General features: G+C 37.0%; 2 protein-coding genes across 10 annotated transcripts in view; one reads left to right on the top strand and one right to left on the bottom strand.

Annotated features, from left to right (window-relative positions):
• LOC131439375 (complexin) overlaps positions 1-27714 on the bottom strand; it is a 721216-nt gene that overhangs the window by 619241 nt on the left and 74261 nt on the right. The window lies entirely within an intron of this gene.
• Positions 14-26827, top strand: LOC131439354 (O-acyltransferase like protein-like). 2 transcript variants are annotated; one of them, XM_058610273.1, is made up of 7 exons: positions 14-177; positions 11528-11806; positions 11939-12084; positions 23828-24074; positions 24141-24814; positions 24882-25559; positions 25626-26827. In XM_058610273.1, the coding sequence occupies exons 2-7, from the start codon at positions 11692-11694 to the stop codon at positions 25815-25817; spliced, it is 2052 nt and encodes a 683-aa protein (XP_058466256.1). In that variant the 5' UTR covers positions 14-177; positions 11528-11691; the 3' UTR covers positions 25818-26827. The 2 variants fall into 2 exon arrangements, with proteins under 2 accessions (XP_058466256.1, XP_058466262.1); XM_058610279.1 differs by lacking the exon at positions 14-177 and having other exon boundaries at positions 11464-11806.

Genomic DNA, 27714 nt, shown 5'->3' with positions numbered 1-27714 from the left:
TGGTCTGGTCCGAAGAGACCGACGATGATCATGCGAACGCTTGCAATCGAAAAGATTCACCACCAATTCGCGTAATTTTATCCGTCGGAAAAGGTGCCTGGCGGATCAGTCTAGTTCCAAACGCCGGTTCGGGTGGACGCGCACGCTAGCAGTCCGGTCAAGACGATAGATACTGTGGTAAGAGCTTCTGTGGTCGGGAATCGGAATCGGGAAGAGAATTCGGTGATCGAAGTCCGGTGCTGGTGGAATTGTGTGGCGGAAGAGAGAGAGAGAAGGGGTGGAACTGTTTGTGGAAGACTCTCGGTTAATTTGTCGCGGGTTCAGTGAGTGGAACGTGCAACCAAGCGGATATTGAATTTACAAAGTTTGTTGTTTTTCTTTAATTGTTCTGTTTGGGAATTGATTCTGTGATATGACTGTGCGTCAGTTGTGAGTGTTCATAAGATTTTCGGTGAAAAAATACGGATTATCTACGACCTGAGAAGTTCACTTTCGGAGGTCTGCCTGGTGATGAAAAATATTCAAGAAAGTGTCTACTCTCCTGTGTTTCACATTAACTCCAATCGAAATATTGCAGTTTAGAAATTCAAATTATTGTTAGAAGTATGTGTTTGTCGTAATGGAGAAAGAATCATTTTGAAGAACAAAGTGTGTATTGCATCATAAGACATAGGTGAAATGTGCCGAAAAATTTACTTAAATATGTGATTATTTCTGTTGATTTATGGGAATTTCAAATGGTGCTCATTCGTTTTGTTCTCCAGCAGGCGTACAACTATATGTTTTTTTTTAAATCAAGAGACGAGGAGCGAATTTTCAACAAAGAAGCTAATCAAAATCCAATCGGTGTAATTATCCTGTGCAAATTGTAGTTGTTCTTAAACTTCACTGAAATTTGCAGACAAAGAGTAAATTAAGATCGATGAGTTCACAAATTATCTGAGAGCGCAGGATTTTTGTTCAACATCACACGAAGAGGAAGCGTGATTTGTTTCCCTCTGCCTTGCGTTACGTTGGATGACTTCTAGGGATGACGTTCAGAGTGATTAGAGTGCAATTCAAGGACAATTTGATGGGCGTTTTCGGTTATTTAGTTTTTATTGCGTGTGGACACTGAACTGCGTTGATCAAACTGGGATTTCGGACCAGTTTTGTTATGTCTTGGAAATTTTCCCTTCGATAAGTGATCGTATGAGCGGTTCGAACGGCGCTGCCAATGGAAGGGAGTTCACAAATGCCGATTGTTTATGATTGTATCTATTATGATTCTATTGACTGGCTAAGACCATAGTTGATTCATTTCGCCAGGTTCTTTGAAACAGTCAAGAAGGCATTTTCTTAACCATATTACCTTCCGCGCTGAAGGTAGTCTGTGGTGTCGAACATTTAGCAGAGTGATCTTTAGTCCTTATTTGATTTAAATCGAAATCGAAACCAATTTCACGGTTCATGATCCGTGCAAAAAGCAAATCAACTTTTTGCAGAATATGACCTTCAGTTGTAATAGATTTTGCCACCGATTGTTGTCGACTCTAGAATCAAAGGTTTCACTATCCCATGAACAGGGATAAAAATAAAGGGACCCCAAATAGTTTATTTATTTACTCAAACTGTTGGCCTGTTGATGTTTGCGTCTTCCTTCGTTGGTCGCGTCCTGTACGCATAGCTCTTCGATCGACACTCGTCGCTCGTAAAATGGCTTGATGGCATTCTTTATTTATTCCTGAAGCAGGGAAAATCCCACTGGAGATAAGTTATTGTCAATTTATCACTATGTTTCCAGTAGGCATAAAACATCCTCATCTTTTGTACCAACAGATTACAGAATATCCAAATGATGAATTTCATGTTATTAACTATTTATTATAACTACATAACTTAATTCTTAGAACTAACGATATTTTTAAAGAGATAGAGAAGATCAGCAATGAAAACTGCCTTTTGCACATTTTTGCGAACGGACATTTGATCGATATCTATGAGCTTGCAACGATCTTGGCAATTTGGAAGATGTAGGGGCGCAAAACGAATAAATTTATGTTGAATTGCATCTATGCGTTGAATGTCGTTTTGATAGTAGGGTGCATATTATAGTGTAGAATGGACCAAAGCTAATATAATATGTTTTGGCATTACATTTACTGCTATTAAAATTGCAAATATCTATGATAACGTGACAGTTCAAAAGCAATAAAGTGTTGGCAGTGTTGGGAAAAAATCAGTATTTCTAAAATCGCAACAAGTGATTTTCAGACAAAAAAATCATAGATCAGAAAATTCACTGCAGAAAAGTGCAGTTCTGATTTTTTGACAACGCAATTTTCACTGAAACTGATTTCACTTGGCAAAAAATCAGTTGTGAAACGTTTACTAGCAAACATTTTGTTCGATGATGTTAAAGAAAAAAGTTCGCACATGAAATATTTCTGATATGATTCTCGAACAGAAGAGCCTTAGAAAATGAATTTTCATAGCCCTTTGCAGAATACATAATGCATAAATTTGACGATTAACCAAGCCTAAAATGCTTAATGTGCTAAATGAATCAATAGTGGTAAATTGCGCTATTCAAACACTGCGCATGCTGTGTGTTCGAGCTGTACTGACAATGTTGCGCTCCTGTTACTTCTGCGAATCAAATTCATGCTAAATGGCGTTTTATTGGGTTTAATCTGAACAGTGCAGTGTAATCAGCCAGCTGGAAATAAGGCAGTCTTTTTTCGCTATAATCATTGTTTGGAATGTAGATAAAATATTATGGCAATCATCACATCTTCAGACAGCGCAGAGTAGGAATACTTTAAATGTGGTATGACTGTTTTCTTTGGGGCCTTTTTGTTTTCTCTGGGGAAACGATAAGGATGTCCGATACCGAGTCGATACTTTTGGTCTCGATACTTACAGTGTCGCAACAGATGAAAGTCAATTCCTATTACGACGATTTTTGTTTTGTTTCAATTATAGGGACTTCAACCAGAAAAACTTTCTAAGCCTATGTGCGGGGCTGGGAATCGAACCTAGGTGGGCTTCGTGAAAGGCATCGACTAACCCATCGCGCTATACCCGTCCCCAATGGAACATTCTTTTCTTCGGATTCGACGAAACGCTAGACTCGTGCCTGGATTGGTATGAAGTGGACTAGCCGTCGTTGAAATTCGTTCTAGACAATCTTGCTTCGTCCCACAAGTGCACTGAGAGAGAGTGGAATGAGACAAAACCATCAACAAAACACGAACATAAAGGCCATACTCTCAGAGCATTTAATCATTTCATTTTTCACACTCATTGCAGTCTCTCTCTCTCTCTGTTCGCCTGTGGGACGACGCGAATTTGCCGAGAACGAATTTCAACGACGGCTAGTCCACGTCATACCAATACATGCGTGAGCCTGGTGCTTCCGTTCCGTCCGTCTCCGGTCCCATCGTAATAGCAACAGAAATTGTTTCTATTTCTTCGCGTTTTGTCTTCGGCTTCGGTGTCAGTGCTTAAGGTCATCGTCTAAGTACCATGCGCGCGGGTGGTTTTAGAGAATTTTCGATGGAAATTTTGAAAAAGTTTCCAAAACCAAAAACATACAGACCTTTGAAAAGCTTTTATCTATCTGCAGGGCAAAAATGGCTGAAATATTCGGAAGATTTTTCGAGTCGTATCAAAAATAGCTCCGAAAAATGTTTCTTTTTGTGATCTTTCACAATTATCTGGAAAAATAATGCGATGATAATTTTTTTTTCAAATAAACCTTATGATGACTACAAGGATCACATTCGGACACATTTTTGGAAAACCCTTTTCACAATTTGGCTAACCCCTAAATGACCAAGCCTGCGTCGGCCAGAAATAGTCGAAAACACGTTTTCGTTTGGCACGTCAAAAAAGACATTGCACTCCGTTGCAAAACAAAAAGTGTTCTGTAAATAGCAGAAACTTTACGTCTGCTTAGCGGTTCAAATTGAACTGCCGAGTTTAGCACTAAGCAGTTCAATTTGAACTGCTCTGCACTGATGAGTCAAAGACGAAACGTATAAATAATAAAAACGGTTATGTGCCCTAGCACAAAATTTGGCTAACCCCTAAAAGAACCTTTTCACGCTTTTTATAGAAAATCAACGACTTTCAAAAATTTCAACGAAATCGGTTATATGAAATTCGTTGACAGCATCATTCGAACAATATCAGAAGTGAACAAATCAAAGCAGAAGTTTATCTAGACCACAACGTTTCTGTTTGATATTATTTGATTTTTTGAATTTTTGGTCGTTGTTCAAAGTGAAAACTACGATTTTCACGAAAAAATCCTCCATTTAGTAGCTGTATAACCTGCCCAAAGTAACAAACAACGAAAAGGAAAACGTTGGGGTCTGGTTTTTTACATGTAGAAAGTGTGTGCCAAATTTGAATAAAAATTGGTGCAGTAGTTTTTGAATGACGATGGACACAGACTTTCAAAACCTGCTTTCGAGAAAAACGCGTTTGAAGTTTTTTGTATATAAAATCAATGGAAACAATTTATTACTCAACGGAGCTCGTAGGGTCTAATATTTTCAAACAAATCATATGTATTATTTTATAATATGTTGTAATGAGACATTTGAAGAATGTTTTGTCAAGTTTTAAAGTTAATCGAAGCATAAGTCTTGGGCCTTCGTGCCGAGCTCTTACTTCTTCGCAGTTTGAGATAAGCAGAAATAAAGGCCAATAACTTTCCATAAGTTTTGTTCCGATAAGCTTGAAAATTTCACAGAAAATTCTAGAAATGTTTTACTATAAGAAAATACAAAGAAAAAAATAAATGATTTTTCAAAACCCTACCCGCCACCTAACAAGTGATTTTTTTTAATTTTCACTAAAGAGATCATTGAAAGGGAGAAAATTCTCCTATGACATTTCGATGCTGAATTCCTACTACGCTTTAGTTCGACACCGAAGTGATTAATGCAACATGTAATGATTATATTTTCATAAAAAAAAAATCTACAGAAAAATTTCATAACTGAACTGCAACTGAGAAATAATAAAACGATATTACAATAATATTTTTTCACTTTCCAAACAGTGATTATAGCGACGAAAGACTGCTTTAATTCCAGCTGGCTGATTAAACTGCACTATTTAGATTAAACCCAACAAAACGCTATTTAGCATGAATTTGATTCATAGAAGTAACAGGAGCGCAGCATTGTCAGCATAGCTCGAACACACAGCATGCGCAGTGTTTGAATGGCGCGAATCCCCACTAGTGACTCACTTATCAACCACCTCAAGCACACTGAAAATTTTCAGGAAGGTTCAGTTTTTGTTCACCGTCGAACTTATTCATCATGTACATATTCTGCTAAAGTTTGAGATACAACGGCTATGAAAATTCATTTCTCAAAAAACCTCTGTTCGAGAATCATATCAGATATACCTATTCAATGTGCGAACTTTTTTCCTTAATATCATCGAGCAGAATGTTCGCTAGTGAACGTTTCACAACTGATTTATTGCTTTGTGAAATCAGTTTCAGTGAAAATTGCGTTGTCAAAAAATCAGTACAGAACTTTTCTGCAGTGAGTTTTCTGATCTGCGATTTTTTTTGTCTGAAAATCACTTGTTGCGATTTTAGAAATGCTGATTTTTTCTCAACACTGCCAACACTTGATAGCTTGATTGTCATAGATATTTGCATATTTTAATAGCAGTAAATATTTTGGAGTCACCGTCTCCGATATAATTAGCATATTCAACGTTATGTAAATCGTCCGAACGTTTAAACATTACGAGTACTACATCCACCAGCTTCATCTTACCAGCTGATCGCTGGTGATTCGTGTGGTAATCAGGTTTATGCTGAGTTTTCCGCCTTACAAAGTGCACTCTTGGCGGTGATATCCAAAATCCCAGAAAAATATCCAATAAAGAACTTAACTTCGAACTATTACGTGAAAGTTATTGTCAAGGTATTTTATTTGGCGCGATATTTTTCCGATAAACCTCTTTTACAGTTGCAAGGATAATCGTCATAATCTGGTCATACAATGCTTGTTTCAAGAATGAGACCGCCAAATTTGGGCCTTGTTGAGTACGTGTCAGATTGTAAAAAAGCGAGAGGATAGTGTCGGAGACATAGCCAGATGAACGCAAAAACAAACAAAATTAACATAGTTCATTTACATTTAATAACATTGATAGATTAATTGTTTTGTTCATTTGGCAGAATTTGGAACGGTGTCCCTACAAGCTTCGACGTTCCACATAAAATATTCTAGAAAATCACGAAACAAACAAAACTAAGAGGAATAGATTTTAATTCCTTTTGTTGGATAATGACAAGTTGGATGATTCACTATTTTCTTATCTTAACGGAAGAAAATATCGCAATCAATTTTCAAGATCGAATCGTTTATCCCAATTTCCTGTATTTCACGGATCAATCTTGAAAATATTCGGAAAATCTGCAAGACAATCAACCTAACAGTTACTGAATTGATGTGCCAAAGAGTGTGGAAGTAGGGTGAAGGAACCTCATCGAACGTAAATTACAGTGCTGCCAACAAATCAAATTTACTGCTGCTGGTGGTACGATAATTATTGAGTTTCCCAATAATTTGTACCGAAAACTAGCTCAATGAAGAAAATCTTTGATTCGCTCTTTAAATGGCAAAATAATAATAAATCATGAACTATAATCAAGAGTTTATGAAATTCCGAAATGATTCTGTGTAGGCGTCGTGTTGCCTGATATGACCTCTGCACACTGCAGTCCGATAGCCGGCGATCCACAAACCCGATCGGTATGGCCAGAGATCAGTGCTAGAGAAAGCCAGTCTCTCAAACTGAACATGTTATGCTAATATCAGATATGGTTATTTTTATCTGACACCTCATGCACTCATCCTCATCATCGATGCACAAAACGAACGGTTCGTCATAACGCAAGAGGACAAATCTTATCCGGAAAACAATACACAAAGAATTTAACTTACCACGGCCCGATACCCCTCGTTTTGGGCGAATGACGTACGGTAATTATTTGAACTGATGAAGTTTTAAATACCTCATCTCTAACTGTTTGAGAATGTCATTTTGTTTTCGAAATACGAATTCGGTCGGTAGCTTTATATATTCGAAGGACCACTTTTTGATGCAAAATTTTCGGACAACTTCGGGGTAGGAGATTGTTGAACTACCGATTTCTTGCTAATCAGTAGGCGAGTGGTGATTTTATTATGCGATTGGGTAATTTGATTATAGTATGCGATTGGGTAAATTTTTGAGCATGTGGATTCATACTGATATCTGAGTGAAGATTGAATTTATGTTAATTTCCAGAAATTGCCATTTGAGGATGTTGGTGTCAGAAAGCTCTTTTTTATTATAAAGTGAAATGCATTTACGCACAGAGTGTGGGACTCTCCACAGGAGTACCACTGTATAATTGGAACTACCCACTAAAATACTTTGGATCTGCAACCCTACATCCCCGGAGCTACCGTTAGGTATTACTTCGGAGTGGAAGGCTATCGGTGCTCAAAGCACCCTTCCCGGACTTATGCATCGTCATGGACGTCTGCGTTGTTCTATCCTACTTTTGGGCCATCTATCTCTCGAATTTGAGCCACTCGTTTCGCTACAGGGGATCGACCAGGAAGATGTCGAGGTCGGTCCGGCGATACCGGTTGGAACTTAGCTTATGGTTCGCTGGCGCCTCGACGACCCAGGGCTGGTCTACGTCACGAACTACTCGGCTAATCCTAGACGATGGATCTAGCCTACACCGACGGGACTGACGCTTCCGAAATCCGAGATCGGTCCGAACGGCAGGATGCCTTAGTCGGTCCAGTGATTCCGGTTGGAGGATGGCTTCCGGTTCACTGGCGCCCCGACGATCCATACCGGAGATACGTCGCATTCTACTCTAATCTCCGGCGAAGGATTTTGTCTACACCGACGGAGAGTTCCCCGACAACGAAAAAAAAAACTCTAGTGCAGTACATTTGTACACCAGCGCTACTGCAAACCTACGATGTTCGGTTACGGTTTTACGGGACTGATTTTGCCGAAAAAAAATTTATACACTACAAGGAATCGACATGTTTTTTAATCGTGATTTTTCAAAAAGATTTCAAGTCTCTTGACTTTTTATAGTATCAAGTATGCTCAATTTATGTTTCAGAAGTTTAACCCATAAATGTAAAGTGTGGCAATTTAATCCTCAATGTTGTCCTGTTGATATAGAATACTTGGCACCAAAGCAAAAAAAAAAGTCATTTTCATTGACTCAAAATGTTCAAAAATAAATGTCACTCTCAGTTGCGCTTGCAAATTATGAGAACGAGATCCATGTCTAATCAACGACATAAGCGGAACAGTAGTATCACAATTCTGTTCTTTCTTTCGTTTGCCCTTTCAGTCATTTTCGGTTTTCAGCGAAAATCCCACAGTAAGCAGTGTCGATATTCAACCGAAGCTTTGAAAATCGATAATGACAGAAAACGATTCACAGTGACTTTTATCTGTTGGTGTTCGAATTAGTAGTAGTTTTGGCTTCCAAAGAGCTTCAGAGGTGAATTTATTTCGATTCATCATGTTTTAGACACTCTCTTTATAGCCAAATGTCACAGATTTTCGTTAGTTTAAAGACAGTCCCAGAAAGTATGGAGGCAACCAAAAACCGCTGCCATTTCGCAATGGTTCAGAATCTGTCAATTTTTTGGCTGCGTCCTGTTGTTTACACTCTTCTCTAACCACTTGTGCAGTTGTTTATTCGTTTTCATTAGTTTGTTTCGAAATGCGTGGACTTTCAGCAGAACAACGTCGAAAAATTGTGTACAAATGGTGCACAGAACGCGAACTGCCACTGAGAAATATAGCCAAAATGGAAGGAGTAAGTGAAAAAGCCGTGCGAAATGCAATCAGGAAGTTCGGTGAGGATAATACCTTTGAGGATAAACCGAAAACAGGTCGAAAAAAAGGTTCTGCTAACCCTCAGTTGGATAAACGTATACTGAAGGAATTCGAGCAAAAGAAGGAGGTTTTAGTTCGGGATGTGGCCAAACAAGTGGGCATTTCGAAGTCAAATGTTCTTCGTGCTAAGGAACGTTTGAATCTTCGAACCTATAAGAAGCAGAAACAACCAAAACGTAGTCCGAAACAAGAAGCATCAATCATGCCGAGGATTCGAAAGCTGTACAATACGATTCTTGCTGGAAATTTGAACTGCATATTCATGGACGACGGAACCTACGTGAAACTCGATTACAAATCCTTGCCGGGACCACAATATTATACGGTGCGAGAAGGGCAAGTGTTAAACCAGTCCGAGACATTGATTGAAGTCGTAAAATTTTGTTAAAAAGGTATGGTCTGGCAAGCAATTTGTAGCTGCGGTAAGATTTCGAAACCCTTCATCACCACTGCTTCAATGAACAGCGAAATATACATCAAGGAATGTTTACAAAAACGACTTCTACCCATGATTCGAAGCCACAAGGATCCTGTTGTTTTCTGGCCAGATCTTGCTTCTTGCCACTACTCGAAATCAACGGTAGAATGGTATACTACCAAAAATGTCACTTTCGTCACAAAATATATGAATCCACCAAATTGCCCACAACTTCGACCAATTGAGGAATTTTAGGCATTTACGAAGGCACATCTTAGGAAACATGTCTCGGCAGCCGAAATCAGATTGGAAAAAGTGTCAAAACTTGTCGCCAAGAAGTCTGTACGGAATTTAATGAGGAACGTTCGCAAGAAAGTGCGCCAGCTAGTCCACGATGGCTAAGTAGCAAATATTGAGAATAATATTCTGTTGTTGTAGTCTAATTTTATTAGTATATCGAATAAAATTTGAATATCTAACACTTGTGAATTGTTTACAGCGAAATCAAACTTGGGGTCGTTTGATAGCTACTGTCGGGCCATTGATTAAGTTCAAAGATCAAATGGCTGTGACTTTTGGTTCCGGATATATGATTGTATAAGTGACGTAACCGACAAAACACGTTGTTTTTGCCGCTCTAATGTATATTAGGGTGCCAATATTTTGGGAGTACCTCTAATTTCGTAAAGCGCTATTGTTCAGAAGTTTAAGCATCTGAAAAAAAGTCCACATGCAAAATTTGAGCTAAATCGGACATGGGTAAGGGGTGCTGCCCGTCGGTTAAGGTTTGAAAATTTTCGATCTTGAGAAAGCATCATAAGGGGGAGTACATGAAATTTCCAAAATCGAAAATTTTTTTTGATGCTGAAACTCTTGAAACTGCATGAAACGTCGAGATTTAGTGTCATCTCAAAAATTTTTTTTTGAAAATGTCAACTTTCTGGGAATTTTGAAATTGAATTTTGAAGTCCCAAAAAGTCTCGAGATGCATTAAATCTCAACGTTTCATGCAATTCTAAGCCTTTTGGCATCAAATTTTTTTTTTCTATTTCGGAAATTTCATCTACCCTCCCCCCTTAACCGATTTTCAAAAAATAAGAAGCAAAGAAAAGATATTGAAATTCCTAAAAAGTTAATTCTGACCCGACTTCCGGTTCTGGTATTATAGTGCGATTAGTGAAAATTTTCAATTTGATGAGTATTTTCCGATTTCTCAGCAAAGGTTAAACCGATTATCACAAATCACGATTCAAATTAAAGCTCTCTCATTGCCGTAAAATATACTATGCCCGACTCCCGGTTCCGAAATTATATGGCGATGTGTGTCGAAATATTCAAATTGTCATTCAAAATGACGATGCACAACCGGTATGCGTTGGTACGTGCGGTACGGAAGAAGGAAACAAAACCGTTCGCAGCGTGCTTTGTTCAATTTCGTATGGCGTAGCATAATTTCCACTAAAATATCAACAGTTTTTACACTCATTTTATGAGTTAAGTGCATATTTTCGTGAATTTCAGGTGTTCTACATGTATTAATAGTTCAAATGCTTTGCACATGATGCAAGCGTACAAATTATTTTAGTGTATCAGGAATCAAAACTGATCGGCTCAGGCGACACGTACCCCGGCAATGTTTGTTTTCATCAGGCAAAAAGCCAAAACAACATAAAATTGCATAAAAATATAACATAATATAATTTTTGTTGCTTTCAGCGGTGCGTGGCACTTTTTTCGCGATTTCGTAGCGGTTAAACGATTACCGAAAACATTTGCCAGTCTTCTAAATGTTATTTTGAAATCAAAATGGTTTCTTTATCATTAAATGCCTATAAATTATACAAATAGAAGCAGATCATAAAAGATTAGGTTCAAATTAAATCACCTTTCTCACACTACGCATCTACTTCAACGGTTCGTTTTACGATCTTTTAATGACGCATCGTTTTATTCTCTGAAATACACAATCAACTAAGCGCCAGGTCGTCTACAACAAAAAAGCCGGTTAGACCGACTCCGATAGTATCGAATTCTGAACAGAGTCCCCTTCCTCCCTCCCCCCCCCCCCCCCCCTTTCTCTCTCACACGAAACAATTCATCTACTGATCAATCATGTAGATTCACACTAAATCTTCGCTTCGCGCCTTTTTTTTTTGGCCCCAGATCAAACCTGTTAAAACGAAGAAGCCACTTTGGATGAATGGTTTTTTTAACGATCACAAGAAACCCGTTGGTCGACCCATCCCCGAGCAGCTGATCCATCGTCGTAAGGCGCCGTGACGTTGTTGTTGTTGTAGCGGTTGCAGCGTATTGATTTCTACCTGCCGATGACGATCCCACGACGGTACGAGACGGCGGAGTTCCGGTGGCTGTGGCTGTTCGCGCTGCTGCTGACCGTCGGCTGTCGGTTGACACGCGCCAATCTCGACGATTTCATGGAATGTGAGCTCTAAACGGTGTCGTAAAACACACACACTATCAAGCATCTAAATTTGCGTCCGATCCATGGTAACATAAAACTCATGCGGTATTTTTGTGTTTTTTTTTCTTTTTTTCTCTGTTTTGTTTTGACAGTGCCCGACTACATCAAACTTCCGAAACTTTTTGTGTACGATGACTTTGGCGATTGCGTCGATGAGCAGCCGGAAGGTTTCCTGTATTGTGTGGTGCACGCCAGGATTCTGCCGAATGTGTCCTCGGAACTGTGGCGAAATATCACTGTAAGTAGGCTTTTCAATCTGTCTGCATAGAAAACTCTTATACAGGTTGTGCTGCTGCAGAAAAACATTGCACAAGCTTTTATACCGTAACGATAAACAAAAGTAGAAAAATTCCCAGCATCTCTTCTAATCGGATTTAAATCCTTTTGCTGTTCGGCCTAAAGCAAAGAGAACCTTTATTTCGATGCAACAAGTCGATAGACTTTCCACGTTCAGGGTAAATAGCTGTGTACAGTGTTAGGATCCTAATAACCGGATGAAGCAGTCCAAATTGATATTCCAACAAACAAATGGCTTGTGAAACCAACGCCATTCAAATCAATTCTTTTGTTAACGACCGTTTGGTGGAAAACTCGGGGGGAGGGGTTTCCGACAACTAGCTGCAGTGCCAACAGGGTGTTAATTTTGAGTTTAGTATTATAAAATCATTTTAGTTATCAACTCTATTGAGCAGAATTTTTAACTACACACTTAGAAAATGTTACATCTTCATAGATGCACATAAAAGGAGCGTCGCGATTCTCTTAAAATCACAATACAAAGCATGTAAAGATAAGTCATATGATTAACTTCACAGTCAATTTAACTGAAGCTTACATCGATACAGACGCAAAATTTATATTTACATATTAGTAGATGTAATATTATGTCATCACCGAAGAAATTACGGCACATTTGAATTTAAATCAAGCGTAAATTTCATTTTTTCTAAGAGTGTAGTTCTTCATTCACGAATTATTATTACCGTTACAAATTGTAATTTTAGAAAATCCAGGCGATTATATGCATTGTATTAAAATATTGAAAGCAGTGCATGAAATTAAGTAAACATTGTGCACTTAAAAAAATGACCCCTAGAACGTTCTCGTTACTTTTTCTATATACGTAAACGCTTTTGCGGGGTTCATTTGTACCCCTGAATTAACATCTCTCTGAAAAAAATTACAATGTATTATGTATAAACGGTACAGTTTCATTCCAAAACCATTTACATAAAAGCTTCTACAATAACTCATAACCAAACTCATCAATTTTATAGTATGAAATATTTTAGTTTTGGTGAAATAAGTATTTAAATTACATCAAAATTCTCTTTTCATCTTCATTTTAATGGGATACAAATATATCCCAAAGAGCCTTCTAAATTTAATAAACCGATCCTGAACAGCTTTGAAATAAAAAATCTGACGGAGAATCCTAAAAACATCCTGCTCTTAAGATATAGCGAAACCACATTACAGTAGCAACTCGAGAAAAAAAAACTGTGCCCTTCCAAATACCTCGTTCTTCTCTATCATTCAACGACTAATGACATTTGATTTTTTATTTTGATAACACGATATCTCTTCATTTGTTTTCATATGCAGGGTAGTTTAATTGGTAAAACAATTTCCCCGGTTAGGAGTTAACTACGGGTTCGAGTCCCGTCTATGCGGTTTTCTTTACTTAATTGCACTCACATGTCAATGTTTCAATCTGTTTTCTCCGTTAGATACTGATCTGATCGTATTCAAAACTAGCTCAAGCCGGCTCTACGTCTGAACAAAGACTGAAACACAAATCGTTGAAACACGAAAAAGTTAGTCATTTGAAAAATGATTCGAAAGTAGATCTATTTAGAGGATTCAGAATAAGTTTGTATGATCAATTTTTTTTTCTTTAAGGAAAGATATCTGCGAAAATTTCGTGTTAAACATTGAGTCTTGTTGATTTCGTCATATTTGAAACTTTACAATATTTTACAGTTTTTGAACAATGTTTAGATTGTTTTTATTTTCTATACGCATGATATTAAAAACCTTTAAAAACTAAAACAATTCCTAAAAACGAACAGTGTAAAATATGGCAAAATCAGGATCATTTATCTCAAATTTCGATGAAACTTTGTGACCGTTCCCAGTATGGAAAATCAATATTTTTGCATTTTAGTTTTGATAAACAGACAGCTTCGACTTAAGACTAATTTCTAAAAAGAGCAAATAAATTTTCTGCGTGCATTTCCTTGAAATTATTATAAATTGAATAGCAATTTTTTTCAATTTTTCATTAAAACCGAGATTTGACGACAATTTGATTAATGTTCTGTTACACAAGAAGCAGTTATAGTTTTTCATGAAAAAAGGCAATTAAACAGATTAGGAAAACTACCAAAATTTCGAGACTTTAGAAGACTTCTATGTTTTAGGCGGATTGGAAGATTTTAAAGAAAAGAAACATTTTCATGCTTACTCTAACTCTTTAAATGAAGACTTCAACGCAGCTTACTTGAGCCTACCTACCTACCTCATAGGAAAAAAAAAACAAACATAAAGTTTTTAAAAATTGCGTATATTCAATATTTGTTTTGTCATCACTTCCTGAGCTTTGAGAATATGAGTCAAAGAAAAGTTCAAGTCAATCCGTTAAGTAGAATCCTATCCACATATATAATGAAACGAGATTTCAAGAAAAGGCATTGAAAACTCGAAAACACGACAGATCTTTGTATTGTATACTCACATTCAATCTGCAAAGCATGAATTCAACAAAATTGCGCAATGACATCATCTGTCATATCTTGCAAATTCGAAAACTGTAAAAAAAATCGATATTTCGAAAATTTTACACACATTTTTCTCTTAAGGAAATTCAGAAAATTTATAAGACTTAGAAGGTTCAGAAGATTCAAAAGATCTAGAACATTTAGAGGATATAGAAGATTTAGAAGATTTAGAAAATTTAGAAGATTTAGAAGATTAAGAAGATTAAGAAGATTTAGAAGATTTAAAAGATTTAGAAGATTTAGAAGATTTAGAAGATTTAGATGATTTAGAAGATTCAGTAGATTTAGAAGATTTAGAAGATTTAGAAGATTTAGAAGATTTAGAAGATTTAGAAGATTTAGAAGATTTAGAAGATTTAGAAGATTTAGAAGATTTAGAAGATTTAGAAGATTTAGAAGATTTAGAAGATTTAGAAGATTTAGAAGATTTAGAAGATTTAGAAGATTTAGAAGATTTAGAAGATTTAGAACATTTAGAAGATTTAGAAGATTTAGAAGATTTAGAAGATTTAGAAGATTTAGAAGATTTAGAAGATTTAGAAGATTTAGAAGATTTAGAAGATTTAGAAGATTTAGAAGATTTAGAAGATTTAGAAGATTAAGAAGATTTAGAAGATTTAGAAGATTTAGAAGATTTAGAAGATTTAGAAGATTTAGAAGATTTAGAAGATTTAGAAGATTTAGAAGATTTAGAAGATTTAGAAGATTTAGAAGATTTAGAAGATATAGAAGATTTAGAAGATGTAGAAGATTTAATAGGTTTAGAAGATTTAGAATATTTAATTTACCAAATGTTCGAGAATTCTATTTTTTATTCACTTTACTTTTCTCTAATACGTAATAAGCGGCCTAGATACTTGTTATACACCTACATTGATAACGTTTTTCCTGTCGGGAATTGTAGTAACATGTTCAAACTACTGATACTCTCCAGTATTTTTCCTAGAATGCTACTAGAATCTGAAAACATAAGGACTTTCAGGAATGTTAACAATTTTGTTACTCTTCAAAGATTTTACAGGTATTCCTTGTTTCATTCCTTATTAACCAATCGGCTGAAAAGTTCGTATCGTTTCTATGAGAGGGCGCCACTAGAATTAAATCCATACCATGTTCAGTTAGTACCAACCTTCAAAAGATACGCGTATAAATTTGACAGCTGTTTGATTATTAGTTTGTGAGATATTGTATTTTGAGTGAAGCTACTTTTGTTATTGTGAAAAAATGGAAAAAAAGGAATTTCGTGTGTTGATGAAACACTACTTTTTGATGAAAAAAAGTGCCGCCGATACCAAAAAATGGCTTGATGAGTGTTATCCAGACTCTGCACCGGGCGAAGCAACAATTCGTAAGTGGTTTGCAAAATTTCGTACTGGTCATATGAGCACCGAAGACGATGAACGCAGTGGACGTCCAAAAGAGGCTGTTACCGATGAAAACGTGAAAAAAATCCACAAAATGATTTTCAATGACCGTAAAGTGAAGTTGATCGAGATAGCTGACACCCTAAAGATATCAAAGGAACGTGTTGGACATATTATTCACGAATATTTGGATATGAGAAAGCTTTGTGCAAAATGGGTGCCGCGTGAGCTCACAATCGATCAAAAACAACAACGAATTGATGATTCTGAGCAGTGTTTGGAGCTGTTATATCGAAATAAAACCGATTTTTTTCGTCGATATATAACAATGGACGAAACATGGCTCCATCACTTCACTTCGGAGTCCAATCGACAGTCAGCTAAGTGGACTGCACGCGATGAACCGAACCCAAAGCGTGGAAAGACTCAACAAACGGCCGGTAAGGTTATGGCGTCTGTATTTTGGGATTCGCATGGTATAATTTTCATCGACTACCTTGAAAAGGGAAAAACCATCAACAGTAATTATTATATAGCGTTATTAGAGCGTTTGAAGGACGAAATTTAAAAAAAACGGCCTTATTTGAAGAAGAAAAAAGTTTTGTTTCATCAAGACAATGCACCGTGTCACAAGTCGATGAAAACCATGCTGAAATTGAACGAATTGGGATCGAATTGCTCCCTCATCCACAGTATTTTCCAGATTTGGCCCCCAGTGACTTTTTCCTGTTCTCAGACCTCAAGAGAATGCTCGCTGGTAAAAAATTTAGAAGCAATGAAGAGGTAATCGCTGAAACTGAGGCCTATTTTGCGGCAAAGGACAAATCGTACAACAAAAATGGTATCGAAAAGTTGGAAGATCGCTATAATCGCTGTATCGCCTCTGATGGCAATTATGTTGAATAATAAAAACGAATTTTGGCAAAAAAATGTGTGTTTCTATTAAACGATACGAACTTTTTATATTGAATTAAAATAAATTCAACCCCGATTTTTATATGTTTTGAGATTCACATGTTTACAAGAACCTGAAGACTTCAATATTGTCCAATCACAAACACCAACACCTTTAAAATTTAAATAAAAAACTCATAGCAGGTTAAATATTTTCTAAAATTATCGCTCCCCGTTCGCAGGGGTTAAAACCGGGGTAAAATAAATAATATAAAAAAAATATCAGTTCGCTCTCAAATCTCATCCAAGTCAGTCGATAAAACAAAACCGCTTACGTTTGGGACAGAATAAACAAAGTACAGTATTGTGTAGTGAACAATAGAACAACCTCAAAATGAGTGAACCAAACGAACAAAAGCTACCACCGGTACGAAAGCATACAATTATTGTTGACTTCAGGCGGTGCAAAACTCGACCTTCGATACGAGAACTTGAAGGTTTGCTTAAGGCGCAAATGCATCTTGACATTAAACTTGTGCTTTTATTTCAATGCAATAAGACAAATAATGTTGTTTATATCCAGTTTTATAAAGAGATGGATGCAATTCCATTCGAAAAGGGCAATAACAATGCGCATTTTGTGGAGCACGAGAACATTAAGTACAACATTCCAGTATATATGGAAGATAGTGCTATAGAAGTGCGTGTGCATGATCTTCCCTCAAGCGTCATCGATCCTTATATTCGCCATACCATGTCACAATACGGAGAGACTCTCTCTATCGAAAAAGAAAAGTGGAGGAATTTTTCCCCAATATTCTAAATGGTGTACGTTTGTTACGCATGCACTTATGTAACTTTCGGTCAGGATTCAAGAATCCGGTGCAAATAACTTGTTACCTATGACAATCAGATGGCTTTATGTCAATATTGCCAGAAAGCTGATCATTACGGTAAGCCATGTGATAAACTGGACAAGGAGACAACCACACCAAAGGACAACGGTGCTTCCTTCACACCAACCCCAAGCAACCTCAGTACACCTGTGACAGTCACCAACAACAGTGAAGCATCCGCTTCAACGAAACCATCCAACGTAACCCTTATGGAACAAAGTACACCAGCTGCAGTTAACAGATTACCATCCAACCAACCAGCAACTGCAAACAATGTGCAACAAGGCGCATCTACAGCAACTAGCAACGAAATCAACAACACCACGGCAATGGAGGACGAGACTAACCAAGAACAAACTGCCCCTCAATCCTCGCAGTAGGGAAATGGAAGCTCCTATCCCCCTAGTAAAAGGGTTACAACGAGATCCAATACAAAAAAAAATTTAGCTAAAAACTCAGCGTAAAGCTTGTACGAAAATGGGCCTGAATAAAAATATGTTTTATAAAAAAATAAAATAAAATAAAACAAAATAAAATAAAATTATCAAAACTAATGAACTGCTTGAAAGCCTATATTAGGTTCACACTACAACAGATTCACAGCAATTTAAAAAAAAACTGATCATTTATGTATTGAGATTTTCAGTATTTTGAAGGCTTCGGAATTTTCGGTTACCTAATTTCAAACTTATTATGCATTCAAAAACATACAAGATATTGAAGCATTCAGGAGTTCTCAAGACTATCCGAACATTAAAAAAAATGACAAAATTCTGATTTCTCATTGCAAAATTGATTGAGTTGGCATCACTGGGAGTGCGTTGTGGTGCCTGGGTGACGGGCCCTCAAAAATGTCTGATTTCAATGTGTATTAGACAACTTATTGATCGAAACAGTTATTTTAATTGATAGTGCAGCTATGGCAAATGTGTGTGTTGATTAGCGAAATATATTATTTATTGAAAATTGCTGATTCGAAGTTCACGCGACGGAAACTGTGAATTTACCACCCAAAATTAAAGGACATCAACCGATCGAAGCGCCATCTGCACGTCATTGTCGGTTTTATCAGATTTTATGAAATGTGAGAATTTGTTTTTAGTTTTAATTTGCTATGTCAACTCGCGTTATTTACAGGGCGAATAGGAGAAACAGGATACGGATGAGATCGTTCCTTAGAGATATTTCACATTTTTCTTATTTACAATCTTATTATATTTCTCCTTATTAAAAATCGAGCTAGACTAAACTCCGTCGATTATTCGGAGAACGTTTGATCTATTTTATTCTGGTTAAATGCCAAGTTTAAGACTTTTTTCGAATGTTTTTTTTTTTTTTTTTTTAAATAACTATTTATTGGAATATGAGTTAAAATTAAATTATTAAGATTTAAATTGGGTGTTCAGCCACAAGTGGTGACTTTTCAGCCCTGTTATATATATATGATTTGGTTATTACCATGAAGACATCATTTGCTTCCGCAATTCTGAGATTTTTGTGTAGGGAAAATTCTAAACCTACTTGTATTGTGTAATGGGGAAAAGGAACTTATATACTAACTTACTAACTAATACAGAGAGCGAATCGATTCAATTGAAGATTGCATCGATTTTTGTCGGAATTTGCTTATAATATTATGTGACATTACATCTAATGGTTCTATATTTGTGAGTCTGTGTAACTCATTTGTACTAAACCAGGGAGGACGCTTCAGAATCATTTTCAGAATTTTATTCTGAATCCTTTGAAGCGTTTTCTTCCTGGTGGAACAACAGCTTGACCAAATTGGTACCGCATAAAGCATGGCTGGTCTGAAAATTTGTTTATAAATTAACAATTTGTTTTTTAGACAGAGCTTAGAATTTCTGTTTATAAGAGGATATAAACATTTAATATATTTATTACACTTTGCCTGGATTCCTTCAATGTGATCCTTGAAAGTGAGCTTTTTGTCATACGTTAAACCTAAGTATTTAGCTTGATCAGACCATGTCAATTCCAAGCCATTCAATTTGAGAATGTGATTATTGTTTGGTTTAAGAAAAGAAGCTCTTGGCTTGTGAGGAAAGATAATTAATTGCGTTTTTGCTGCATTTGGTTTAATTTTCCATTTTGACAGATAATCACTGAAAATATTTAAACTTCTTTGTAGGCGACTGCAGATCACTCTTAGATTTCTACCTGTGGCTAACAGACTTGTGTCGTCACAGAATAGCGATTTCTGACAACCAACGGGTAGATTTGGAAGATCAGAAGTGAAAATATTATACAAGATTGGAGCTACACTCGAACCCTGCGGAACACCGGCTCGTACGGGTAGCAATTCAGATTTACAATTCTGATAGCTAACCTGAAGAGTACGATCAGTTAAATAATTTTGAATCATTTTGATCAAATAAATAGGAAACTGGAAATCAGACATTTTTGCTATTAAACCTTTGTGCCAAACACTGTCGAATGCTTTTTCTATGTCTAGAAGAGCAACTCCAGTGGATAACCCAGAAGATTTATTTGATTTTATCATGTTCGTTACTCTGACAAGTTGATGAGTAGTTGAATGTTCATGACGAAATCCAAACTGCTCTGGTAAAAAAATTGAATTCTCATTTATATGAGTCATCATTCTTAACAAGATAATTTTTTCAAAAAGTTTACTGATAGAAGAAAGTAAACTAATTGGGCGATAACTTGATGTTTCTGCTGGGTTTTTATCAGGTTTTAGGATAGGAATTACTTTAGCGTTTTTCCATCTTTTTGGGAAGTAAGCTAATGAAAAACACTTGTTGAAAATTTTAACCAGGAGTCTCAAGGCAACATCGGGAAGATTTTTAATAAGAATATTAAAAATTCCATCATTACCAGGAGCCTTCATGTTTTTGAGTTTCCTAATAATTGATTTAATTTCATCAAAATTCGTCTCAATAATGTCATCGTGTGATAACACTTGGGTTGAAATATGATCATACTTCAGTGAGACTTCATTTTCAATAGGACTCACAACGTTTAAATTAAAATTGTGGACACTCTCGAACTGCTGAGCTAGCTTTTGAGCTTTTTCACCATTTGTAAGAAGTATTTGATTTCCTTCCTTGAGAGCAGGAATTGGTTTCTGAGGTTTCTTAAGAACCTTAGAAAGTTTCCAGAAAGGTTTAGAATATGGTTTAATTTGTTCAACTTCTTTAGCGAAATTTTCATTTCGCAAAAGAGTAAATCTATGTTTAATTTCTTTTTGTAAATCCTTAACTATGTTTTTCATAGCAGGATCACGAGAACGTTGATATTGTCGTCGACGAACATTCTTCAACCGAATGAGCAGTTGAAGATTGTCATCGATGATAGGAGAATTTAATTTAGTTTGAGCTTTGGGAACTGAAAGATTTCTAGCTTCGATAATATAATGATTCAAATTATCAATTGCTGTGTCGATGTCCGCAGAATTTTCTAAAATAGTTTCATGATCCACATGATTTTCAATGTGAGATCTGTAATCCAACCAATTAGCTCTATGATAGTTGAAAATAGAACTAATTGGATTAATTATAGCTTCGTTGGAAAGTCTGAATGTTACAGGAAGATGATCTGAGTCAAAATCAGCATGAGTAATCGGTTCACTACAAATGTGACTTTGATCTGTTAGAACCAGATCAATTGTAGACGGGTTTTTCACGGAAGAGAAACAAGTAGGATTACTGGGATGAAGAACTGTAAAGTAACCAGCTGAGAGTTGATTATGAAGTATTTTACCATTACTGTTATTTTGCCTACAATTCCACTGGACATGCTTAGCATTTAAGTCCCCTATTACGAAAAATTTCGATCGATATCTTGTAAGTTTTTGCAAATCGCCTTTAAAGAAATTTAATTGTTCGCCGGTGCATTGGAATGGCAAATATGCTCCAGCGATGAAATAAATTCCATGAATGGTTTCAACTTCGATTCCCAAGCTTTCAATAACTTTAGTATTGAAAGAAGGTAAAATTCGATGTTTAATTTGCCGTTGGACAAAAATGGCAACTCCACCACCAATTCCAGTAAACCTGTCAAAACGATGAACCACATAATGTGGATTACTTTTCAATTTTACATTTGGTTTAAGAAAAGTTTCTGTCACAATGGCAATATGAATTTTGTGAACTTTGAGAAAATTATAAAATTCATCTTCACTCGATTTCAAAGATCGAGCATTCCAATTTAAAATATTCAAATAATTATTTAACATCACTGTTAAATTTTAAATTCATTATAATATTATTTGCAAATTTCCATCCGATTTGAAATGCTTCAAAAAGTGATGAAGTCGAATTCATTTGGATGATCATTTGAAAAAGTTGATCTTGTAGGTAGATCATTTTATTTTCAGTTATATCGCCTAAATCGACTTCATTTAAAGAAGCGAATGGCATTGAAGGAATATTTGTAGGTAGACTGCCATTAGAAGAAGATGATTTGGCCGGTCTACCTATTAATAAATTGTTTTCGTTAGAAGAAGAACTGCAAGGCGGTCCTGTGTTTTGATTATTTACATTAGAAGAAATAGGAGATAGATTTCTACCTAATATACCAGCATAACTGACATTAGAAGAAGATGATGACGAGGTCGATCTACCTGTCAATAAATTGTTTTCGTTAGAAGACGAATTGGCAGGTGCCTTAGAAGAATTTTCAGGTATGTTCTGTAAATTTAAGGTCGTTGATTTGACTTGTTGTCTAAGCGAACGAGCGTTTAAAATTTTTTCCCTGACAGGACATTTCAAATAATTGGATTTATGATTTCCATTGCAATTTGAACATGAAAATTTATCAGTGGTTTCATTCATTGGACAAACGTCTTTCGAATGCGATTTACCACAATTCAAACACCGTATATCCATATGACAATTTTTGGTTCCATGGCCGAAGCCTTGGCAACGACGACATTGCGTTAAGTTTGCAATACGATTATGCCGTTTATAATGTTCCCAATGAATTTTAATGTGGGAAATGAAACGTACTTTTTCTAAAGTTTTCAAATTGTTTACATCACTTCGATTGAAGTGTATTAGGTAAAGTTCATGGGAAATTCCAGAGCGTGGTTTAGAAGTACCATTCGCTCTTTTTTTCATAAGTATTACTTGGGAAGGGGCAAAACCAAGCAATTCTTTTATTTCATTTTTAATTTCATCAATACTTTGATCATTTGATAATCCTTTCAAGACAGCCTTGAAGGGTCTGTCTGATTTTATATCATATGAATAAAATTTATGAAGTTTTTCGGACAAATATCGAATAAGACGTTCGTAATCTTCCAATCCATCCACCAAGACTCGACATTCTCCTCTTCGTCCGATTTGAAATGAGACTTTTACTTCCGGGAGAAAAGTAGAAAGCTCAGTACGGAATGCTTTGAAGTCGGAAATCATCACCGTCACTGGTGGCATAGATTGATGTTTCTTCCCAGAACGACAAGCGTCCATTTTGGGAATTTTTGAAGAATTTTCTTCTATGTCGCTACAATCGGATTCAGGAAGAATCTCGTAAATATTGTTAGACGGCATAGGATCAACGGAAGGGAAATCCGTCCGTTGTCTTTTATTTTTACATTCAGATTCTATAAGATCGTGAATGTTATTAGAAAAATGTTGAATAACGGATTGTGATTTATTCCGTATTGAATTATTTTTAGCCTTAGGCTTGTTGCCTTTCCGGTTGGACGCAGGCATTTTTGAAATTAATGAAATTTTAAATTAAATTAACTAGGCTAAATTAGTCTTCGATTAGACTCCTAGCTAGCCTTAAAAAAGGCTGATTAATTTCTTAGTCACTCTAATATCACTCTTTGTATCACTTAGTCACTCTAATATCACTCTTTGTATCACTTAGTCACTTAGTTAGTGATTCAGGTAGCCTTGAAAAAGACTGAAGCCTTGAATCAATGAAACTCTAGGTAGCCAGAAAAAAATTCCAGGAGCCAAGAGCTATACGCGTGCGGTGCGAACGACTGTTCAACACCGACTGGCTTTTTTCGAATGTGCTGTAACTAATTCCGCCTCTATTTGTCGTATTTCCAGTACATCTCGGACAGTTACCGGCACTACGACCACTCCAAACTGGAACGTGGGGTTTGCATTGAAAAGTGCCGAAATCTTCTCCGTTCGGAGAATGCTGCAGTAGAACACAAAAACACTAGTGAGTTCACCGGTCGGCTGGCAAGTCAGTGCGTGAGTCATGAAATCAAGCGTCAGTACAATCTGGAGATTGCTCGGGACGTAAGTGTCTATCATTGTTACACCAGAGATGAAATCCATCCCGGACTTGGTATGAGGAACCTGAATTTGTTTCTTCGTTCAATGTGATCAATGACCAATGTCTTCATATCCGTAGGTGTTTTGGAAGCATGCTTCTATTTTCTTCTCGTAGTGATAACCATCCTCATAGCATCAGCAACGGCCTACGACATGCGACAATCGAACCGGAAGGGCCATCCGAAGCTTCACTTCCGGCAGCTACCGGAAAGTAAAAGGGAACGACTTTTGGTTGCATTTTCTTTTCCTAGAAACGTTTATCGCTTGAAAGAGTCGGTGGGTGGCAGTATAAGACAAGATCTGGAGTTCCTGGAAGCGTTTCGAATTATTCACATGTTCCGGGTGATCCTATTGCACGTGTTCGTAGCTCATAGCAAGTTACCCCAGAAGAACACGTTCCACTACGAGAACATTCAACATCGGGCTGCGACGGTGATCTACATTGCAGAGTTTCAGAACTACATTCAAACGTTTCTGTCCATTTCGGGTATGCTGTTGGCCGTTAACTTCCTGGAGCACATTCGGAAAAATCCCGATTTTGACATGTCCGTTGCGTGGGAGAAGCTGAAATTGCGACTGTGCCGAATTGTTCCGGCTTACGCATTTGTGATATTCGTGGAGTGTGCCCTCCTCCGGCGGTTCATCGATGGTCCGATAGGGTATCACTTCATCGGAGAAGCTCAGGACAATTGTCGACGCTGGTGGTGGGCAAATCTACTCTTCATTAATAACTACATTCAAACGGATGAACCGGTAAGCTTACGAATCTCTTAATTGTGTTTGACTGTTTCGAAAGATATTGATTTGTATCCTGTCTTAGTGTTTGATTCAATCCTGGTATCTGGCGGTTGACCTGCAGCTGTTCCTCTACGGTCTGACGGTAATGATGCTGATCTGGCGATGGCAACATCTTAAGGAATACATCTTCGGGGTAGCTTTCGCGTGTGCGGCGGTTATCCCAACGATTGTGTCGTATGCGTACAGGATTACACCGGCCATGACACAACACCTTAAAAATAGTAACCATTACAACCGCGAGCACGATTACCAATATGACATCTACTTTCCGTTTCATCAAAACATTGGAGTTTACTCGTTCGGAATGCTCGCCGGTTTCATCTATCATCGCTACCGTGACTCGAGAGCTACCCTATTGGGTTCCAAATTGTTCCTAGGACTTTTAAAGTCTGCCGCCTTCCTGTATTTCCTTAGCCTTGGAACCGTCTATTGGGTTGTCGCCTACCGGGACAGCATTCAACCGATTTTACAAGCGATCTACTCAACATTCTTCAAGCAATCGTGGGGAGTTTTGTCGACGCTGCTTCAGTTAGGATTGGCTTTGTTTAGCATGAACTCGTGGATAAAACGATTTTTAAGTCATCCGTTTTTTGGCGTCTGCGGAAAACTGTGTTACAGTTTCTACCTGATCCATTTTACCGTAATCGAGCTGGTTTACGGTGGAACAATGGAACCTCTTTATTCTAACGAACGGGTGATCGTAAGTGTGATCTTTGCAACCCCCCCCTTCGTATCTCAATAATGCAGTATTAATTTTTAAAAACAGACGACATATGTGGCCCAGGTGCTCTTTTGGACATTGGTCATGGGAGTGAGTTTGGCACTGATGATCGAGCTACCGTTTGGAGTCGCTTTGAAGGAACTGGTGCAACGACGGAAGCAAAAACAGGACAAGATTCAAAAAACGCAAATTTCGACGATCGAACAATTGTCGAACCAACAGTCGGAACGGGTTTAACCACGGACAACAGTTCTCAGTAAGTGTAAGCAATTCAATTACTCCGTCCGAACTTGCATACAGTAAGAATCTATACGTAAAGAATCGCAAGCAATCAATGTTGCATTACGTTGATTGGTTAGGAAGTTTGTGGTTTAACACAGGTTTGAAAATCAAACGCAAATGGAATGTACGTAACAAATGATAATAACCATGACATAGTAGCTTAACGTAACGAACAACTACCGAGTAGTACATATTCTATTTATTTGTAAATAAAACATCGGTTAGTACTCAGCATGCGTGTTAAAAAGTCAGTTACCTACCCCAACTTTTATGATGACATCCCACCGAAGTCCTATTTCTTCCAGTGTCTTTAGTCCTTCATCGATTTCTCTCTAGTATAAAAATTTCGGTAGATTTGTTCTACGGACTCGTAGACCTGCAGATCCGTCTCCAAATCCGTCGTTGTGACATCGTTGCCACACTGCAAAACGAGTCTGCATGAAGGCATGCGTTGACTGAGTGGGAAAATGTGACAGAGCATATATTTATAGTTTAATGCATAACGCAAAGCGTCCTTATACCGACCGACGCAGAACTGCTACTGAATGAGATGCATAGTGTGAATTAACGATCGAAACCATCGGTCGTATTAGAGGAATTAAAATTATGACATGCTGTGATTGGTTCATGACAACATAGATAAATTCAAACTGATTTTTCAATGGTGTACTATTGAAATAGTAAAACAACTGTGAAATGCATGATTGAGTTAAATGTTTTCGACTGGATTGACAGGTGAACTACATAAATCCATCAACAAATGACTGAGTAATAAATGTTAAATTATAACAGAAAATCTAACGCAGCAAGTTTTGGTTTTTTTCATTGACACCCGACCCCCTATAGTGCAGGGTATTTTTAAAGTAAAAAATACCCTTTAAATTCATTTAAATTTTATTATAAAGGGTGACTTTTTACGCAAGTATCTTTTTGGAACAACGGTTTTTAACAAATCACGCGGGAATCGTGTCTTGTGTCATTGTCAAACTTGTTCAGTTTGGTCTATAGTTAGATCATGAAACGAACAACTTTTGCAATTTATTAAATTTTTTTCTATCAAAAATTATGCTCGGATCCACTTTTTTATCGAAAGCTTGTGTTCAACGAGCTCATTTCTGGTTAAATGGATACCAGAGTCAACAAGCGAAATTGCCACATCTGGAGTGAAGACCAGCCAGATGCACTGCAAGAGCTACCAATGCATCCCAAAAAAGTCACTGTTTGGTAAGGATTTTGGGCCGGTGGCATCATCCGACCGTACTTCTTCAATGGGTGGAACGTTACTCTGAATGGCGAGCGCTACCGTGTGATGAGTGACGATTTTTGTTGGCACAATATGGAAAAATTTGACTCGCCTGACATTCGGTTTTAACAAGACGGTGCCACACCCCACACGGCACGCGAAACAATGACCACATTCGGTGAACAGTTTATCTTACGTTTTGGGCCCGTCAATTGGCCGTCTAGATCGTGTGATTTAACGCCTTTGGAATATTTCTTGTGGGACCACGTTAAGGCTCTTGTCTACAAGGATAAACCAGAAACGATTGACGCAGTGGAAGCCAATATTGAAGTATTAATTCGTGAAATACCGGTGGATATGTTGCCAAAATTGGATGTTGCGCATGGGCCAATATTTGCATGAAATGATCTTCAAACATTAAATTATATTGATCGTTTTATCGATTCCAATAAAGATTTCATCAATTTTTTCAATTTTTTGTGTTGTTTTTTAAAAATCAAATCATATACCTCTTAAAAAATCACCCTTTATTTAGTACTCCCTTAATGAAGATACACTTATACCTACGATTTTCAACTATTTGACCTTGTCCAAAAAGTAAGCTTACGG

Source organism: Malaya genurostris, chromosome 1 (assembly GCF_030247185.1).
Source record: "Malaya genurostris strain Urasoe2022 chromosome 1, Malgen_1.1, whole genome shotgun sequence".
NCBI lineage: Eukaryota > Metazoa > Arthropoda > Insecta > Diptera > Culicidae > Malaya > Malaya genurostris.
The sequence above is the reverse complement of the archived record's forward strand: the minus strand, read 5'-3'. Positions and strand labels throughout refer to the sequence as shown.

What these genes read in the sequence shown, in the direction of transcription:
- LOC131439354 (XM_058610273.1), top strand. Translation starts at nt 11,692, where the DNA reads ATGACGATCCCACGACGGTACGAGACGGCGGAGTTCCGGTGGCTGTGG. An exon ending in TCTCGACGATTTCATGGAAT is followed by an intron (nt 11,807 to 11,938) that starts GTGAGCTCTAAA and finishes TTGTTTTGACAG; the next exon opens with TGCCCGACTACATCAAACTT. An exon ending in ACATTCAAACGGATGAACCG is followed by an intron (nt 24,815 to 24,881) that starts GTAAGCTTACGA and finishes ATCCTGTCTTAG; the next exon opens with TGTTTGATTCAATCCTGGTA.